At 38.1% G+C, this 19,353-nt stretch overlaps 1 protein-coding gene across 4 annotated transcripts in view; it reads right to left on the bottom strand.

Annotated features, from left to right (window-relative positions):
- pemt (phosphatidylethanolamine N-methyltransferase) overlaps positions 1-10,130 on the bottom strand; it is a 40,178-nt gene extending 30,048 nt beyond the window's left edge. Inside the window, exons 1-2 of one of the 4 annotated variants that reach the window (XM_077551298.1) lie at positions 9,864-10,130; positions 8,204-8,311 (exon numbers count right to left, since the gene is read on the bottom strand). In XM_077551298.1, coding sequence (XP_077407424.1) covers positions 8,204-8,311; positions 9,864-9,965 — 210 coding nt within the window. In that variant the 5' untranslated portion in view covers positions 9,966-10,130. The other 3 variants (XM_077551300.1, XM_077551301.1, XM_077551299.1) reach the window with 3 other exon arrangements.
- Positions 10,131-19,353: the final 9,223 nt, after the last annotated feature.

Genomic DNA, 19,353 nt, shown 5'->3' with positions numbered 1-19,353 from the left:
TGCTAGCATTAGCCAAAGTAATAACAACCACCAGTTACGAAATTGAGTGTGATTAAACTGGTTATAAATAGTTCCTGGTGAGAATTTATTGTATATTTGATTTTCAACAAACCTATAGTGTCCTGGTTTTTATTTTTTTCAAAGCTACTCGGAAAGAAGGGAACAACAATTTGAAAACTCCATTTTGTATGATGTACCCTCCCCCCCCTTCTTTAATCTTCTTATATCAATAGAGAAGAAAAACATGTAGAGTACAAACCTTTGATCACATCACATTATCTTTTGTAAAACATCCACCAAACACATTAGCAGGCCGCTCTTGTTTAGCGATGCAACAACATGAATTCAAGATCCCACACAATCTGCCTAAGTGATTTACAAACTCTCCAGTGAATGATGGCGCACGCTAAAAATACTGTTCTTGTGCTGACAGACAAGTGATGCTGTACTCGAGTCATCAATCAAGACATGAAAAAAAGCAAAGTATAAAGAAGAGGCTTGCAAATTCAATCATGTCTTAGGTAACAGGCTCCTTCTGTCTCCCCACCAGGACACTTAGCTCTGACTGTGGTTTTGATGTTCCCCACAGACCTCATCAGCTCCATGAATACACACTCTGACAAAAGATTTCAATGATGGCCTGTGACAAAAACACATTTAGGTAATGTCATATTGTCCCGGGATAGATCTGGCTGGTATTCCCATCAATTAGATGTGTTGAACATGGAACGAAATGCGAACACACGCCCGGCCAAGTATCCTCAGATTCATGTGTGGATGTTATGAAGCGAGACCGGGAACAAAAACATTGATCGCATGAGCACTCTGATCAAATATGTCTCAATTAGGGCAGTTTACAATTAGGCCCAAACTACTATTTTTAGAACAGCGCAGAAAGCATGGGTGTGGCCAGTTGATTTTCGGACAAGAAACACAGGCAGGCGACTGACGGGGTGTATTCGTACGAAAGCAAAACTTTGCTATTTCACCATAAATATACTTAACAGACGTATTATGGTAACCTCTGCTGCTTTGGTGTCTACCGATATGTGACTGCCGATGTTATGACCGGAATCAAATAAGAGAATTTACAGAGGAATGTCTCCGCTGGGTTCAAGCATGTACAATTAAACAGCAGTGATTTACGCGAAAAATGTCACCGAAGACACCTATATGTGCGCTCTACATTTTGTCGGTGGAAATGGGCCAGCATCTGAAAATCCTGAACCAATCGATTACAGGTATGTTTATTGTCTGCTTTCTCTCCGTTAGCCTTGCTGCTAGCTTCCTGCTATAACATGCTAGCTCAGGGGTGGCAAAGTTCAGTCCTCGAGAGCCCCTATCCAGCCTGTTTTCCATGTTTCTCACCACTAACACACCTGATTCATGATCAGGATCGTTATCAGGCTTCTCCAAAGCTTGCTGATGAGCTGATTATTAGATTCAGCTGCGCTGAAGGAGGGAGACATGGAAAATAGGCTGGATAGGGGCTCTCAAGGACTGAACTTGGCCACCCCTGTGCTAGCTACTATACATCATGATGTAAATGCACCAAAAATACCTCGAGTTTAGCAACGTAAGCCACTGCTGCTTAAATGTGAAAATTAATATAACGTATCAGCTTTATAGGAGAACCTTATGCCTACAACAACATGCTAGTTGATCAGTGTCACAAGATGTGAGCGGTCACTTTAACAAAAATAACTAGACAGAAGTAACAGCCCAAAGGTAGGCTTAAAATCTTCAAATGAAAATCGTGATTTTAATGTGTTTCGTTTTCGAGAAAATTAGCGACCAACATGATATTAGCTGTCATCTGGACCGCACCGGAGTGGCAGCAACAATCATACAATAAATCTACGTAAACTGCTTTCTTTCCACCCACTTTGAGGTCTCCGCATGTCAACCACCGTTTAAGCTGTTCCAAAGTGTGTTTGTCGATTCAACCATGTTGAAATTTCACGTTGTTCTCTTCCAAAATGATGTGTACGCGTGTGTCCTACGCTGTTAATTTTGTCCGACTCATGCATACTAATTAGGAAAACGTAACGTCATTGAGATCAACTCTATTAGAACAGCCGCGCTGACTGAATATTCAAACATCTGGAGAGGCATGAATGTTCTGTGAAGCACACTGAACCTGTGGTTAAAAAAAAAAAAACACTCATCCTGTAAGTGTTTAAAATTCAGAGTTGCAATAAATACTAGGGATGAAACGATAACAGCAATATTTTGATATCGCAGTATAATCGTCGTCACGTTATGACATTAAAAGCAAAACACCTGTTAAAAAGGCCAGGTTATTTTCCCATTTGTGCAGTTCCAGCACCTTCTGGTGGTTAGTTTAATATTGCCATTTAATTTTAAATAAGCATGTTTTGGTCACCTACGTTTAAGACCCACACTACTTGCCAGATTAAGGGGAGTATGTTTTATAGGTGAGACAATTACATGCAATTGCTCATGATTATCTGTATTTGTATATTTTGTTCTACAGAACCCCCTCCCCACAATAAAATGACTGGTCAAGCTTATTTCTCTGTCACTGCTGTTATAATGTACAAAACACAATATTGTGCTTTTTTTTTCTTTCAAAATGAGCTTTTTTTTAATCATGGGTTTTTACACTATATTGTAAGCTTTTCTTTATTTTTTTTTGAATCCCCAACCTACAATACTGTCATAATTATCAATATTGTGAGCTAAGTTCATATTGTGACATTTTAACATCCCTAATAAATACTGTATGCAAATGATATCCCTAAAGTGATGACATTCTCCTCAGAAATGCAAGTTTGCATTTCTAGCCTTAAACAGATTGTATCCTCAATAATCCTCCATCACTTGTCACTTTAGTAAATTTGCATACAGTACTGTGTAATATATGAAACAAAACCATTTGCATATTTTTAGTAGTAGCACTAGCAGGCGATACCAGAAAATTTTGAATAAATACACAGTACTTTTTTGACATCCCCATTATTTTTTACCCCAATGCAACACATGACAACAGCTGTTGGGAAAAAAAGTTTTAAAAAAACAACGTACTTGACATTTTTGAAATGACATTTTTGTATTTTCTTCTCTAAACTTTTGAATGCTCACGTCTGTTCAGCTCCTTGTTAGAGAACAGCAAGTTCAGAATGTATTGAAATACTGAACAGATGGACATGTGCATACAAAAGTTTAGAGAAGGTCACATTAAGTAAACATGTAGAAGATACAGTGAATTTTAGGTCTCACTGCAAAGGCCAATATCCTAACTTTTTGTGGGTAGTGTACACAGCCATGAAAAAAATAAGAAGTGATTACCATTTCTTTTTTTTCCCCAAGTACTTGTTCATTTTAATGTTTAGAGCCACTAAAAGACTATCAAGTGACTAACTGGCACAAAAGAAAACATGGAATGCCTAAAAGTTACAGTTTTTGGCAGAACAATGTCATAACAGTTATGACCATTGTCAGGGAAATCAAGTCAAGAGACCACTGACTGCACTATGAAAAGTAAACCTGTAATGAGCCAATCAAATAACTACAAATATGTAATGAAATAAAGACCAAAAACTAATGAAAAATGAATTGAGGCCAAATGTAAGAAAATCAACCAATCCTTTAAAGTGGCAACAAGAACAAACTACTTTGACATTATTCTCAAGAATCCCACAAGTCTAACCCAAACTTCCGCCCACACAAAGTACGTCATATCAGAGGAGCCTCAGTGTTAACCAACGCAACTCACTAAAACCACCACACCAGACAAGTGTGTCGCGAGGTCGTCGATGCTTATATAATTGATATCCATGAGAATCTCTATACTGACTGATGTAAACACTCATTACTTAAATATTTGATCACCTGATACAGCTTTCCCATTTGGCAGTCATTTGAGGTTACGCTCTGACAAATAACCTAAAATACATGAATACTTTATGCCATACTTGGATTTTATCAGCCAAAGGTTGACTCTTTAGATAGATGAGTCTGTATGACACCATAAGGTACACCTGGACAACATAGGGCGGACCAACACAAGGAATGTATCAATATCATTGACAAGCCGGTTTCTTGGAAGTATTTTGCACTTTTTTTGTTATTATGTCAGTATATTGGGGAAAAAACTTATTCATTTCCTTGGTTAGATTGAACTTAGATTTTCCATCTTTCAACTCAACAGCATGAGACGAGTACAGAATGAGCTGATGAGTTTGTTCCCCTGGATTTAGGTCACCCGCCAATGCAGCCCTGGTGACCGAGAAATTTCATATGCAGTTAGATCAGGTGATGCTTAATATGCCACCTCGTCTCTCGACTTCCTCGCCACATATGGACAGGAGGGGAATACGTGCGCACGGGCGCGCATATATTTGCTCAACTAAGGCTGACCTCTGCTCCACGGGTTACAACAAGGGTAAGACGTTTTGCTCACACTTGAGAAAAAGAAAAGAATCATCTGCATTTTTTGTTTTGTTTGTCCGTAAAGGACTTTACTTTGGGAGTACAAGGGAGAAGGTTGGACGACCGCTGCAGCCAAAAACATACAGGAACCGGGCCCTGATATAGGCATAGGCAAGGGGGTGGCAAAGGCCAGTCACAACTAGATTTATCAATTTGTCCACTCATGAAAGACAGGAAACAAAAGAGTGGTATTGACTTCAGGAAGTAGTCGAGCTGTGCAAAGAGCCCATTTGAACCAAGTGACGATTGCACAGATTTGTGGTCGCTAAAGCTAAACCTAGCACTAGACAGACAGACAGACAGACAGACAGACAGATAGATAGATTAGAAAATACAAAACATGTAAAAAGGAAAAAAAAAAAAGTTAAGTGCAGCCTCAACAGGAACAGCAGCCAGCCAGTGTCCTGTTTGTGCTGGTCCAATGCCCGGGTAAATGCAGAGGGTAGCGTCAGGAAGGGCATCCAACATAAAACCTAATGACAAATCCGAACATCCGCACATTTCTTGTGAACAGTAATATGCTTGTGAACAAAGTCAATAAGTGTAGGAACTCAATGTGTGCTTGCATTAGCAAGTAAATGTCTCAATATTGTGTGCGTGTGTGTGTTTTAGTATGAGCTCTTTTTTTTTTTTACAATATTGTGACCCTTGTATCGCCAACCTCCCAACAATATCGTGATAATTATCGTATCGTGATGTTTGGATATCGTTACATCCCTAAACTGCAGTAATGCTACTAATTAGCAGGAGCATTTTTACATCAACCACAAATACTCATAAGAGAAAATTGCCATTGATTTCATGTGATTTTAAGGAATAATATTACAGTATATTGGAAATTATAGTATATTGCTTTCGGGATATGAATATAAAAGCCAGTCCATATCACACAACTCAAATCAAATCTACTGACTCATTTCCATGAACTTTTCATCATCAACTTTTTGGATTTAGACTCCTCTTTGTTTCGGTTTTTGTCCCCAAAAGTGCAATTAATCAAGCCAAGCCTCTCCAAAACAACAATATTAAAGCTCTATCATTGACATTCTTCATGCCTGAGATGTCTGCTGAGATGGAGTAAGATAGAACAGACTGACCACTCAGCTCCTCGTACCTCATGTCAGCTTGACATGCATCTAACGCTCTCGCCTCCAATCTAATGAGAGCTACAAATGGTCTGATTTGATTGAAAGAGTTTATTTAGGTGTGCGGAGATAATGAAGTGAGGAGCTGAGTGGAGCCACAACCTCACATTGGAAAAAGTGGAAAGTTGGCCATGAAGGGTTCGTTTTCGTCACCCGCACTCTTACTATTGTGCATGTCTGTTTCCGAGAAACTATCCACTCATCTTTAAAAGATAAAATATGAATGCATATGAATGGATCCTTGAATTAAAATAAAAAAGTGCCAGTATTGTGTGCCTGAGCGTTTTAATTTCTTCCCATCAGTGAGAATTCCAAGTAAGTAAGCAATCTGGGTGTATAATGAATCTATCTGTTACTTGCTAATTATTTTAAATCATTAAAATATACAATTTTCAAGCAGAGCAAGGCTTTCAGGTCAAAAACATAATTGAGACCAGCGATTTACTATAATTGTCACTGTTTCCCACTGGAACACACATTATACGTACTTAAGTGTAAAAAAAATGAAATTGCCATCATTTTCTAACAATAATGAGTAGGTTTGGAGCATGATTGGGCAGTAAACAGCTACTCATCACTCCACAGTATGCACTATGCAGTTTTTAAAAACACTTCTTGTGACTGGCAGAATAAGAAGAGTATCTGACAAAGTAGAACAAGGCTGGGGAGTACAAGTATAAGTACGTGGTGCAATCGATAGACAGGAGGTGCGATGGGGAGAAAACTGCAACAGGAATACATTTTTCCAAAAGCTGAGAACGGACAGTGAGTGACAAAGCGATCAAGGTGAAGGCAGTCGATAACCAAAAATGTTTCTTGTTACTCATCATCGGTATACTGTACTATGATCAAAATTACACTAAATAAAAGCTTTAAATGTGTCACTATGTGTAATGGATCTTGTTAGAAGACTACCTTTGTCTTCCGCGTGTTCGTTGTTGTTCGGGTAGAGCGAATGTTGATTTTCTGAATACAGACTGGAGATCGGTGAACAGGTCCTTCGAAGGATTTATTTTACAGAATATTCTGGACACAAGTGTCAGTAAGGTGGGCCTTTAGGACCCAGATGCGGGAAGGCAGAGGTGCAGTCCAAAAGAGGTTTTAATATCAAATCAAAAAAAGGGTAACTTCAAAGTACAAAACAAATGGAACTAACAAAACCTGAAGCAAAACATGAAAAAACAACTAAGGGGAGACTAACAACATGACATGGATCCGGATAAGGCAAAGAGGTCAGCGTGACGTGGCGAAAGACTTACGAACGTGGCAACAGCAAAAATGAACCGACACAGGCAGGGGGGAGACAACCGACTAAATACACCAACACTAATGACATGACAAGACACACCTGGCTGAGGGCACTGATTGGATGACACATGAGGGTGATGGGGACACAGGTGGACACAATCAGGGTTGACACAGACACCACACGAGGAAGATCAAGTGACCAGAAACGAGAGGAGTAGACTTTTCAAAATAAAACAGGAAATGACAAGACAAGGGGAACACACAAGGAAAACATGACAGGGAGTAAACAAAACTGAAAATAAACATGACAACAAGCAAGTTTACAGACAAATGGCTGCAGTTCCTCTCGCAAGTGTGTAGTTACAGCGGACTCACAGCATTCTTTTACTATCTTGAAACCCCCCCCAGGAAGCAGCCCCCAGTCCTGAGTTCAATACACATGACGACAGCCGGAAGTAGATAAGACTTTTTACACTTTTACAGCATATCATCCAATACACATTGAACCCCAGACACTGGCCTATTGATGTGGAAACAGACGAGGCCCCCTCCCCAGACCACATTCAATACACTCACCAAGCTCTACTGAGGAAATTAAAACAGTTATGACTAAATCTAAACAGTTATAACCAAATCAAAACAGTTATAACTAAATCTGGGCAGAAGACTCTCAACAATCTCTATAAAATAACAGTTCCACTTTCTGAAAAGTGATGAACTATACCTCACTAAAATTTTGGGGAAAATCACATTTGTCAATAAATGAGTACATTCTGTCGCTAAAGGTAGCTAGCTAAAGGTCCAGTAAACTGCACCAAAATGTGACATTTGGGTCCAGAAAAAAAAGAAGAAGTGACATTTGGGATCATGCCAGTCGACAATGAAGTCTGCATTAATTACCTGAGGGCAAATGCACTAATCGCTTTTACTTTCATGAGAAGCGTGCTGCTACATGTACAGGTGAGAGAGGGCTGAGTCATTGGTCGCATGAGTCACACTTAAAGGTCATCTGAAGAACATTTATATGGTGAAGAAAGGCAAATCTTGACAACATTTACTTTTTGGAGTGTGTGAGTGGTTGATTGGCCCTGAGCAATTAGGGGGATGTTGGTGTGTTGCTGGTGGGCATTTCATAAAAAAAAAAATAGAATTGAAAAGTACAACTACAATAAAATAAATACACAAATATTCAAGTTTTGAACCTGCTAAAATATTCATTTAAGTCACAGTACTTTGTCTTTCCATTACCAAAAATGCGCACACAACTTGCTCCTTTTTGAATGGGTTCATATGTGGTCCACTCACAGGTAGGGTGTGACCAGTGCAAGATTGCAAATCAGAACGGAAACACTTACCACATTCCAGAAAAGTGGGTTGAAAATGATTGCAATCACAGCAATGTGGAAGTTCGGGTCGTGAAAGTTGACATGTTTTAAGACTTCGTCAAACACCTTCAAGTCCATCTGAAAGGAACAAGAAACAGCCATGTAAAGCAAACAGCACTAGTTTGTCAGTTTCAATCCTAGTTACCAAATCTACAAAATGGCTGCCAATTGAACTTGTTCAATAATCATATTTATTGATGATGGGACTTCTGACTAAAGCTGCAGGAACAATTTGGAAGTGCTTCAGGTAAGATTATCTGCTTATGTCAGACCCGAAGGATACTGCGAAAGCAACCAAAGAATTCTTTATAGAATGTTATGTGATGGCCTGGATCTGATTAAGCACGTATTTCGCTTGCTGAAGACCACACTGAAGAGAAAATGGCTCAAGTGCAAGCAGGAAAGTGAAGACAGTTGCCGTAGAGGCCTGGCAGAATCACCAAATCCAGCATGTGTCGTGTCTATGTGTTCAAGACTTCAGGCTGTAATTGACGTCAAAGGATATGGAATTGCAATTTATGTTAATATACTCCATTACTTCTAGTCCCTTGAAAATTGAGAGACATAGAAACTGTTGAAATTTGTATTCCATTCACCTGATTTGGATGTAATTACCCCGAATTAAAGCTGACAGTTTGCAATTAAGGCACATCTTATAGATGTGTTTAGACCCAGAAATATGAGAATGATGTCGATGTCCCAATATTTATGAAGGTGTGACAATTGTTCCACTATCTGGGTTCTACATGTGTGGCTTCACTATGTGTGTTCAAATATCTGTTGTTTAAAGGGTTGTAAAACTGCCACATAGCTAATAGCCCATCTATGGCTATTTCACCGTTAAACATTATGCTAGCATGAAGCCAGTAAAAAGGCGACGTTGCGGTTTTAAATACTTAAAGCATTGTTTAGAGCTTAGTTTGATCGTTAAATTCGAAAAAACACGTTGAAATGTCTTTTTTGACGAACCTTTAATTAATTCTACCTACCAAACAGCTGCTTGTTGTGAAGTGAGTCACTCCCACTATACATACAGTGCTCAGCTCATATCTCAAGTATTGCTCACAAGCCGAAGCAAATAATTCGACCGAATGACGGCTTGTGTCTCAAGGCACCATCATGTACGTAATCATGTAAGTTCGTACTTGCGCACTGTTGGCTCACGATGCTTTTATCGTGAAAGGTCAACCGATAGTCAAGCTTACGCCAAGCATCAGTACAGTATAATGTTATAACGTGGACTTGAGTATTTCCCCTCATTTTAGTTTACTAATTACTTGTATTACTTATCTTACTCTCCGTGAAAGGTTTATATATCCCCTGGGCGTTTTTTGACCATTTTTTGGCTTTTTGTTGGTTCTGACCAAGCCATTTCGAAATAAAATAACGCCCAGGGGTTTTAAAGCATACCGTTTACGATTTTATTTAATAGTCGAAAATAATACTTTTATTTTGACACGTCAAAGCATACCGGGTAGTTTCCGACTTCCCGTCTGTTAAGCTACGTAGGTGGTACGTACGCTGACATAAACAGTCAGTGAAAGCTAGCCGTTAGCTTTTCAGCGTATTTCCACAGTCACCAGTTGAAGTTCTTAATGTAAATTATATGTGCAGCTGTTTTGAGTTTTACCTTGGAGTAGTCAACGTTGCCGAGGCCTCCACAGCAGTCCGGCAAGGGATGTTTATTTTCTGCAGGATTGTTGCTTACCCCGCCAGCTGGGTTGCTAATCATGCACACTCAGCTGCGCTACCAATAACACAATGTCAACACCGTCCGGTATATATGTTTTCAAATATATATATATTTTAAAAAGTGCAAAAACCTAAGTGGAATATTGGTTAAAATGATCAGCATTCACTCAGTGCTTCACATGGCCAGCAAGCTTATCGCCCAGCTCGCGCTGCATCCTGGGAAATGGTGTTTTCCCAACAAAAATCTTGAGTCAAGATTTGTGATTCATTCAATGGGAGGATTGGTTTTATTGTTTAAAAGTGTGTTTAATTTGCCTAAACATAACTATCACGAATTAACCTGTTAGACTAGTCACTCATAAATCGCATACACTGTTTTTTTTTTCTCCTCCTCAGTACAGTATATGATGCTCTGCTATGGTGTCGTTAACAGCGACATCTGATGGCGGAGTGTATACAGCAGCATTATTTGCGTGTGTGTGTGTGGGCATGCTGCTACAAAAATGCAGTTAACTAAACCACAAGTTGTTCTACATTAAATTAAACTTCACTACACTGAAGCTACCCAGCAGAGAAAAATATCAAGCCAATACAGGTACTATATAATACAATAAAATTACATAAAAACGCCAAAACAAATCAAATCTAAACTCTTTATATATCAATTTTTTTAATTGTACTATTGGGATATAAATGCAAACTTAATTCTGGAATATTTGTATATGTATTCTTAATATCACTGCAATATCAATGTCTTGGATTAATGCAGTGACAGCACTGTGTACTAAACAAATAATGTAATGTAGTTGTCTCTGTGTTTTGTAAACATTAGTCAATGGGCTCATGTCCAAGAACATTAGCGTATAAAGTTAAGTACTATGGTTTGATCATTTGTTTGCATGTCAGAGGTAGTTTCCAAGAACTGACATATTTGACCACTTTGGCTAATTAAGTGTATGATGTATATGAAATTAATGATGTATCATCAAAATGTCTATTGGAATAGTCAGATGAGACTGCAATAAACATCTGAAAGTTGCATAGCAATATCTGAAGAATTAAGAAAGTTGCAGGATTGTTGGGTCACAGCTTTTGTTTATTTATTGCCAGTGAAAAACAAAGGACGGTAATTGGCCCTCATGTACAATATTCAGGAACTGTCAGTTTTTAACATACCAATGTGATGTGTCATTGGAAAGCTTACGCCATGCTTTTTCAGGCTAAATAAAATTTAGCATGTAGCCGTTTTCAAAATTTTGCTAATATACTGAAGAGAAGTAGCAACAAAAGATCACGCCCATAATGGAGGCAAAAGCTAGAATTCGGAAAGTACAACTTAACACATGGAGTCTTGGTAACATGTAAAAAGGTCAAATTTACTAACACAGTTGTGTTGAGGATGTGTAGGATAAGATGATGATGTAGACACAGACTATTTATACATAGTGTATGGTACATAAGTGTACTGTATAGACTACAAAATAAAGAAAAAATTAGCGTCTGTGACCTCCAAAGCCATTTAGCCGCCACCTATTTTAAAACACCTCTTTTGCTCACCGCGAAAATGCACATCTTGGATGCAAATATCTTGGATGCGAATATATGGGGCCAAAATCCACTTGAAAGAAATGTTTACATACGGCAGCATTATACTCATAGCAAACTTTTAATCACTGATTTTACGTACCGTATGCATTTTCCAGGGCACTGTGGATGGAGACCAGATTCCCACCCAAATTCCAATTTCACTTTAGAGTTGCTATTCTTGTCACAAAGGTTGAAGGCAGGATCAAATGAAAACTAACTTTGTTTACCTTAGCTGACGTTTTAATTAAATGCTTTGCCAAGTTTTGTTACTTTTTTCAAGTTATTGTCTTTGTCCTTGTCACCGTACGAGTTAGGACAAACAGGGCGGGGCTGAAAAGGACTTGAATAATAAGAGTAAATAAACAGGACTAGTTGCATACTATTCACCGTCCTAAATTCGGTGCCAGCGTGGGTTCACTTCATACTCAGTGACAGTGCGGATTTGATTGTTGTTTGTTGTGGAAACCAGTCCAGGATGTACTGTACAGAAGTTGCGAAATCAGCCGTACAACCTTGAACAGCGTAAGTCGTACAGAAAATAGATGGATAATTGCATTTCAAACAAAGATCATTGTTTTTACTAGAACAGAAAGTGTTGCGTTGCTTTATTTTAGATCCTACAATGGGACCAATGTGGATGCAGAAAATTGAATGTCAAATCACTACTGCCACTTTTTTTCCCCTTATTATAATTTGTACAGAAGAGGATTAGGGCCAGTGAAGAGGAAAAAAAAGTTTGGCAAGATTCTCACTTTATTCTCAGAATTCTCACCTCAAAGTCAGAATTCAGATTTTATTCTCATAATTTTGATTTTAAAGTGAGAATTCTGACTTTAATCTCAGAATTCTGAGAATGAAGTGAGAATCCTGCCAAACTCTTTTTTTCTCTCTCTCTTCACTGGCCCTAATCCTCTTCTGTACAAATTATAATAAATAAATAAAAAGTGGCAGTAGTGATTTGACTTTCTCACTTTAATCTCAGAATTCTGACATTTTTCTCAGAATTCTGACTTTATTCTCAGAATTATCATTTTAAATAATCATAGCATTTATAAAGTCAAAATTCTGATTTTACTCTCAGAATTCTCACTTTAAAATGAGAATAATAGTAGCACTAATAAAGTCAGAATTCTGATTTTATTCTCAGAATTCTCACTTTAAAGTCAGAATTCTGAGATTAAAGTCAGAATTCTCACTTTAAAATCAGAATTCTGAGAATAAAGTCAGAATCCTGCCAAACTTTTTATTTTTTTATTGTTTTATTTTTTTAAATCTCTCTTCACTGGCCCTAATTCTCTTCCGTAAATGCGCATTTAATGTTATTGTTTGTTATTCATCTAAGACAGAGTCTATCAAGAAGCAAGTACAAAATTGGGCACATCAACAGTCAATCATAGAGCATATTTATATTTTTATGAATATATAATTAATTGGGTTAATTCATGTTGTGGTGCCAGTTTTTAAAATGGGGTATATGCCACGGAGGGGGCGGGACTTCCGACTTCCGGGTGTCACACGGTGCTGTTTCCATTTGCTGTTAGCAACGTATGGGCCGAACTAGATTTTCCCTTCTTCACATACACAACGCGCACATGCCGTCACATCCACAGACAGAGGTTGGTAAATTCGAACCCGAATTTTGTACCATAAAGTGTAACACATTTAATTTTTGATTGCCCCATCAGTGCTGCTTTTTGGAAAGATATTGACAATTATTTTATGTGTAAATCCAAAAACAATATTGCATTGGATGGTAAAAACACTATAACCCTTTTTGAAAGAACAAAAAAAATGTCAACTTTGTTTAATTTGTATGTTTTGTTGGGGAATTTTTTTTATATCCATAAATGTTAACTGTCTAAACTTATGATACCTTTATTCAAATTATTTTTGATTGAAATTGAGTTTCTTACATTTGTAACGAAAAAGAAATGTCATTTGATAATTAATGTCAATGCAGAATTATTTCAAAAAATAACTATTGTGGCAGCACGGTGGCTGACTGGTTAGCACGTCCGCCTCCCAGTGCTGAGGAAGTGAGATCGAGTCCGGGCTTCGGCCTACCTGGGTGGAGTTTGCATGTTCTCCCCGTGCTTGCGTGGGTTTTCACCGGGTACTCCGGTTTCCTCCCACATTCCAAAGACATGCATGGTAGGTTAATTGAACACTCCAAATTGTCCATAGGTGTGATTGTGAGTATGGTTGTTTGTCTCTGTGTGCCCTGTGATTGGCTGGCAACCAGTTCAGGGTGTACCCTGCCTACTGCCCGAAGCCAGCTGGGATAGGCTCCAGCACCCCCGCGACCCTTGTGAGGAAAAGCGGTCAAGAAAATGGATGGATGGATGGATGAAATAACTATTGTTATGTTATAAAGTCCAAAGTGCAATCAGTGTGAGAAATGAAGAGAGAAAGTGTGAGGGAGGTAGATTAAAACAGCAGAACTTAAAATAAAATCTTTTTTTTTCTCTCCAGAAAAAAAGGGGGGAAAAATAAATAAAAAATAAATAAAATAAAATCATTATTATTAAAAAAAAAAAAGGCTGTTAGAAATTACTTGACTTTAAAACAACTTATTTTGTGAGTTTAAATACTTAATTACAAGCTTAAAACAAATACAGCACAAATTCTTTCGAAAGAGGTTTGGCAACATATACTATAAGTACTAACTGTCGGGATGAGAAGTTTGAATTACCTTCTGCAGTGCAACAAAATCTGACTAACATATATGAAATATGAATGCATGGGTTACAGCATTACACAGTACATATATGGCGCACATATGGGCCCCATGACATTATTTTGCTAAGGGCCTTCAAATGGCCAGTGGGTTGCAGAAGTTCTCATTGTAAGGATACATTTGGTCAAATTGTTACATAAAGCAGCTTTAAGTAAAAAGAGGTGAAGAAGCAGAAATCCACGACAGATGGACGATGCTTGATAACGACGCAACATTGCCTATACAATCTAATGTGGTTGGAGTGTGGCGTAATGTTTTCATTTTCAATCCCTCCACCTTATTTTATCTTCTGTCAGTATCATCCACTCCCCTCCTGTGATGCGCTAAGTGTGAAGCCAAAGCCGCCCCCATGTGGAGGCAGCCCGGCAGCTCCATGACCCGGCATGGTGTCTGTTCATCAGCTTGCCAGATGCAGAAGCTGAGCTCTTCGCCGTGTAAAATGAAGCGATCGTGCCATGCAGCCAGCAGGTGACAATTATGGCCGTAATTGACACACTCACTCTCTCTCCTTTCTTCTACTCTTTGGCCTCTCCTATGTTATAATTCCATCTCTCATGTTGGATTATGTTTTTCCTCCTTCACTGTAATTCCCTTATAATTTAGCCTCTTGAAGTCTGCCTGGCAACAAATAAAACCACTGTTAAGGATTTTCTTTTTCCAAGTATAAACAATGATAGCAGCACGGTGGTTAGCATATCTAGCTCACAAAATTGTAACGGGCTGGAACACATGACAAAAATAAGATGTTATATCATAATAGTCTGACATTGAGCTTTAATTGACTGTTCCCCCCCCCCCCCCCCTTTTTTTAAGCGAGCACACAAAAATATAAAATGATAAATCTAAACATTCATTCATTGGAATATATCCAGCTATCGTTTCATAGTTTGGTTTTCTAGTTATCAATCATCACTTAGGCTAATCATCCGCTAACGACTGAGTTTTTAGTTCCTTCCAATTTTTTTTTCTTCATGCCCTTCAGGTAATATATTTAGTTTGAGTCAAATGGACTTGCGCATACGCATTGAAAACGGTACCATAATAACATTGTACTGTAGCTGTAGCCATTTAGGGCTATGCTATATTGTTGGGCTTTGAGCGAGTGTTTTGAATTTGGTTGTTTGAAGGTCAACACTGCTGCTCATTTAATATTGTTTAATTATAGCTCGGATTGTGTAGGCCTGTTACCACGTGTGTTTGTCCGGGCTCATTTGCTTGTTAGACAATTTTTGTTGTTGTTGTTGTCTGACATCTTTCGAAAGACTGCCCATGGGATATTATAAATGGGATATTCTGCCTTCTCCATCATCTTCTTTCTCCTTTTCTCCCTCTATCCTCACCTCATCTCTACAATTCATATGTTGCATATGGCTCATGTTTTACGATTAATAAATATATTTTGAGTATACTCTGTTGGCCAAGTGTCTTTTTGCATATTTATAAGATGGGCAATACATTTATTCATTAATTTTTTTGTAGTCAAACAGACTAAACCAACCCAGTGGAATAGTGGTAGAGTGTCTACCCTGTGGCTGGGGGGTTGCGGGTTCAATACCCGGCCTGGTCATACCAAAAGACTGTAAAAATGGGACCCATTTGCCTCCCTGTTTGACACTCAGCCTTACGGGTTCTAATTGGGGGGTGACCTCACCAAATGATCCCTGAGTGTAAGCCGGTGCTGCTGCTCACTAACAATCAGTGGTACTTAATAAAATGTGAAAAATATTATTTGGTTATACATAAATTAATTAACTGGTGAATATGTTAAATCAGTTAAAAGTAAATCAATTATTTTGGTTCAGTAACTAAAATGTTGAGCAAATAATTTGGATCAAGGTAAAAATTTTAAAGAATTATTGTTTACATCAACATGAAATTATCAGGTCGTACAAAGTCACTCAATTTAGTTTCTGTGAAGTCAAATATTTTAGATGTGTTATCTGGACATCATTTTTTTATATATAGTTTAAGCGGGGTTATCATTTTTACAGTGTGCTGGAAATGTAGACAAACTAGTAATGTTGCGACAGCACAACACTGGACATAATTTGGAAGCACAGTGTTGTTTTTCTGAATACTTATCTGGATGCTCACCAGTTTTTTAATGTGTGGCTATCCTTGTAAAAAAATATGTATTTTTAGGAGTCCTGAACACAACTCCCAGTCACCCCTGCCATTTGGAAAGATGGACGTTTTTTGCTAATCGGCACAAAACTTGGTGAACTTGGCTATTATGAGAAGACAAATGAAAAAAAAAAAGTCTTGAGATTTTGACTTGCGGCTCCAGTCAACAGTCCTTAAGAAGCTTAAGAAGTAGGATGTAAAGTTGTGTGAATTTATCTTGGCAGTCGTGAGGCTTAATCCCTTTATAGGTTGGACCGAGTTTTGCGTCACTGTTGAAAGTATGTATGATGCCAAAGCCATGACACAGCAGTCAAGTTTCAACAAACAAAATGTTTATTTAATCAAAGTTCAGTCTTATATCAAAACATTTATTTGAACCAAAGAAACATGCAAACAAGTTTTAGACCATTAGAAACACATCTCTAAGACTTGTGAAGAAATTTTATCTACCCATTTTCTATAGCACTTGCCCTCTTTAGGTTAGCAGCTAACTGTTAGCTTAGCTTCTTCTACATTTTCAACTAGCCTACTTCATTTAGTTTTTGTTTGCTTTTCTTGGCAGCCAGAATGTGCTGTTTTAAATTTGTGACCTCAACGGACTGCACAAAATGCAGCCGCTCACTGACTCAAAAAGATAAACTCCTCCTCCCCTCACTTGTGTGTGTAAACACAGATGCACCTGCTCACCGATCAATTGCATTGATGGCTGCCACGTGACTCGTGCAGCAAACAAAAGAAAATAAATGACTTAAGGAAGCAGTTAGACTCTTGTGATTATTAACTGCACAATATGCCTGCTCGTGGTTGCCATCATCATCATCATCATCATGTTAAAATCAGACCCACTGTTTTTCAAAATTTGACAACAGTTCTTAACTCATTACAGTTGCCATTGATGGCTATAGAATTCAAAAATTAATTTGAACTATTTCTATTAGTTAAACATTTTTTCCACTTTTGTTAACAAGAGTATGACAACCTAGATTTTTTTTATTGTACATTTAGAACAGATATAGAATTTGTGATTAATCGTGAGTTAACTAGTTAAGTCATGCGATTAATTATGATTATAATTATAAATTATAATCGCCTGACGCCTTCTAATCTTTTCTTTAAAAAAAAAAAGAAGAAAAAAAGATTATTAAAAATTAGGGGGCGTCAGGTGCTGACAATTTTTATTGTAACTAATCGCGTGACTTCACTCGTTAACTCCCGATTTTAAAAAAAAGAAAAGTATATTGAAAATTAGGGGCTTCAGGTGATTAAAATTTGTAATCTTAATTAATCGCATGACTTCACTAGTTAACTCACGATTAATCACAAAATTTATATCCGTTCTAAATGTACAATAATTTATTTTATAGGTTTTCACACTCTTGTTAACAAAAGTGGAAAAAATGTTAAACTAATAGAAATAGTTTAAATGAATTTTTGATGTCTATAGCCGACCAATGGCAGTTAACTTGCGATTAATCACAAATTTCATATCAGTTCTAAATATACAAAAAAAAAAATCTAGGTTTTCATACTCTTACTAAACAAAAGTGGAAAAAAATGTGAAACTAATAGAAATAGTTCAAATGAATTTTTGACGTCTATAGCCGTCAATGGCAGTGAATGAGTTAATATAGGCTACTATCCTTGTGATTACAGAAAACCCAGGAGCTGAACCAACCTGTATTTGTCTGTTATGTTACTTAACCACACTTCCATCATCACTTTGTCACCATTATTTTAGGACCGACAGACACAGGTGGGCATTCCATCAGTATTGACGGACTGTCCGACATTTGTAAGCAAAACAGGCGTCCGTCAGTGATGGACTAAAGGGTCCGTCTGTCACCCGATTACACTGACAGACGGAAACTCACTTCCGGGAATGCTTAGTCTGTAATTTTTTTGAAAGTTTTTTGTTATTTGTCAGATATAGATATAAAATACACCGTACCTCAATACAAAGTAGTGAGTTACACACCTTGCCATTAGGAAGCGGCTTCAATTGCTCCACACTGTCATAAAGAAACATGCGTCACTTCTCTGCAGGGTGGCTCTGTCCAGCCTTCCCTGGTTAATAATACGTCTTCTAATTTGCATGTGCTAATCTTACGAGGCTGTCATCGAGACGCCACCAGCACCTTGACAATAGCAGGCTGTGAAGAGGCCATTCATTTTGGACATCCAGAGATAGAGAACAAGAGTGACTCACCCGGTCGACGTTCAATTAGGTGGCTTAGTGGCGGCTCTCGGGGCCTCATAATTGCAACCTGTCTGTCACCTACAGTAAGGTACAAAAGAAGACTTGACGTTCTATGATCTATTGACTCTTTGACTGCCAGACGTTTTCAGAAACGGGATGCCGCCAGTGCCAGCCGATTTAAGCATTTTGACTGATCTTTCAAGGTCCACAGAAAATTTTGTGTTTGGACTATGGAAACACACATACTACCAAATGAAAGATTGGACTCTCATCTTTCATCAAAAAAAAAAGTTTGTTTCTACCTTATTCCGTTTTTCAGTAATCAACAATAGAAAATGGTTAGTTTCACCGAAATGCTCTGTTTTGAAACAAACGTCTTTTAACGTCTTTGGCACTCCTCCATAGGATACTAAACGTTATTTAACGTTTTTGGCAGTCAAAGAGTTGATTTATACAACGGCAAAAAGACGGGGTCAAAAAAACAATCAGGGACCAGGCTTATTAGAGTCAGTGGCATGAACAAGTGTGCTGGAACCTGACGGTGAGGTACACGAAACCGGCGGCGAGTTAGAAGGAGAAACGAGGGACGCAAGCGAAGGGACTTCACCTCTTAATCGCCCCGCAATGTCACAAAGAACTGTGTCACTCAGGAACACTCTGTTAATAACACGTTTTCTAATTTGAGCGTGATCATCTTATGACGTCATCGTTTCATTCATTCATTGTTCATTTATTTCAGGCAGCAATCACAATCAACAATTGATCAATTTATCCAGACAATAC

The sequence above is a fragment of the Vanacampus margaritifer genome, chromosome 18 (genome assembly GCF_051991255.1).
Source record: "Vanacampus margaritifer isolate UIUO_Vmar chromosome 18, RoL_Vmar_1.0, whole genome shotgun sequence".
In the NCBI taxonomy this organism is placed as follows: domain Eukaryota; kingdom Metazoa; phylum Chordata; class Actinopteri; order Syngnathiformes; family Syngnathidae; genus Vanacampus; species Vanacampus margaritifer.
Note: the sequence above shows the minus strand (reverse complement) of the source record. Positions and strands in the feature narration are given on the sequence as shown.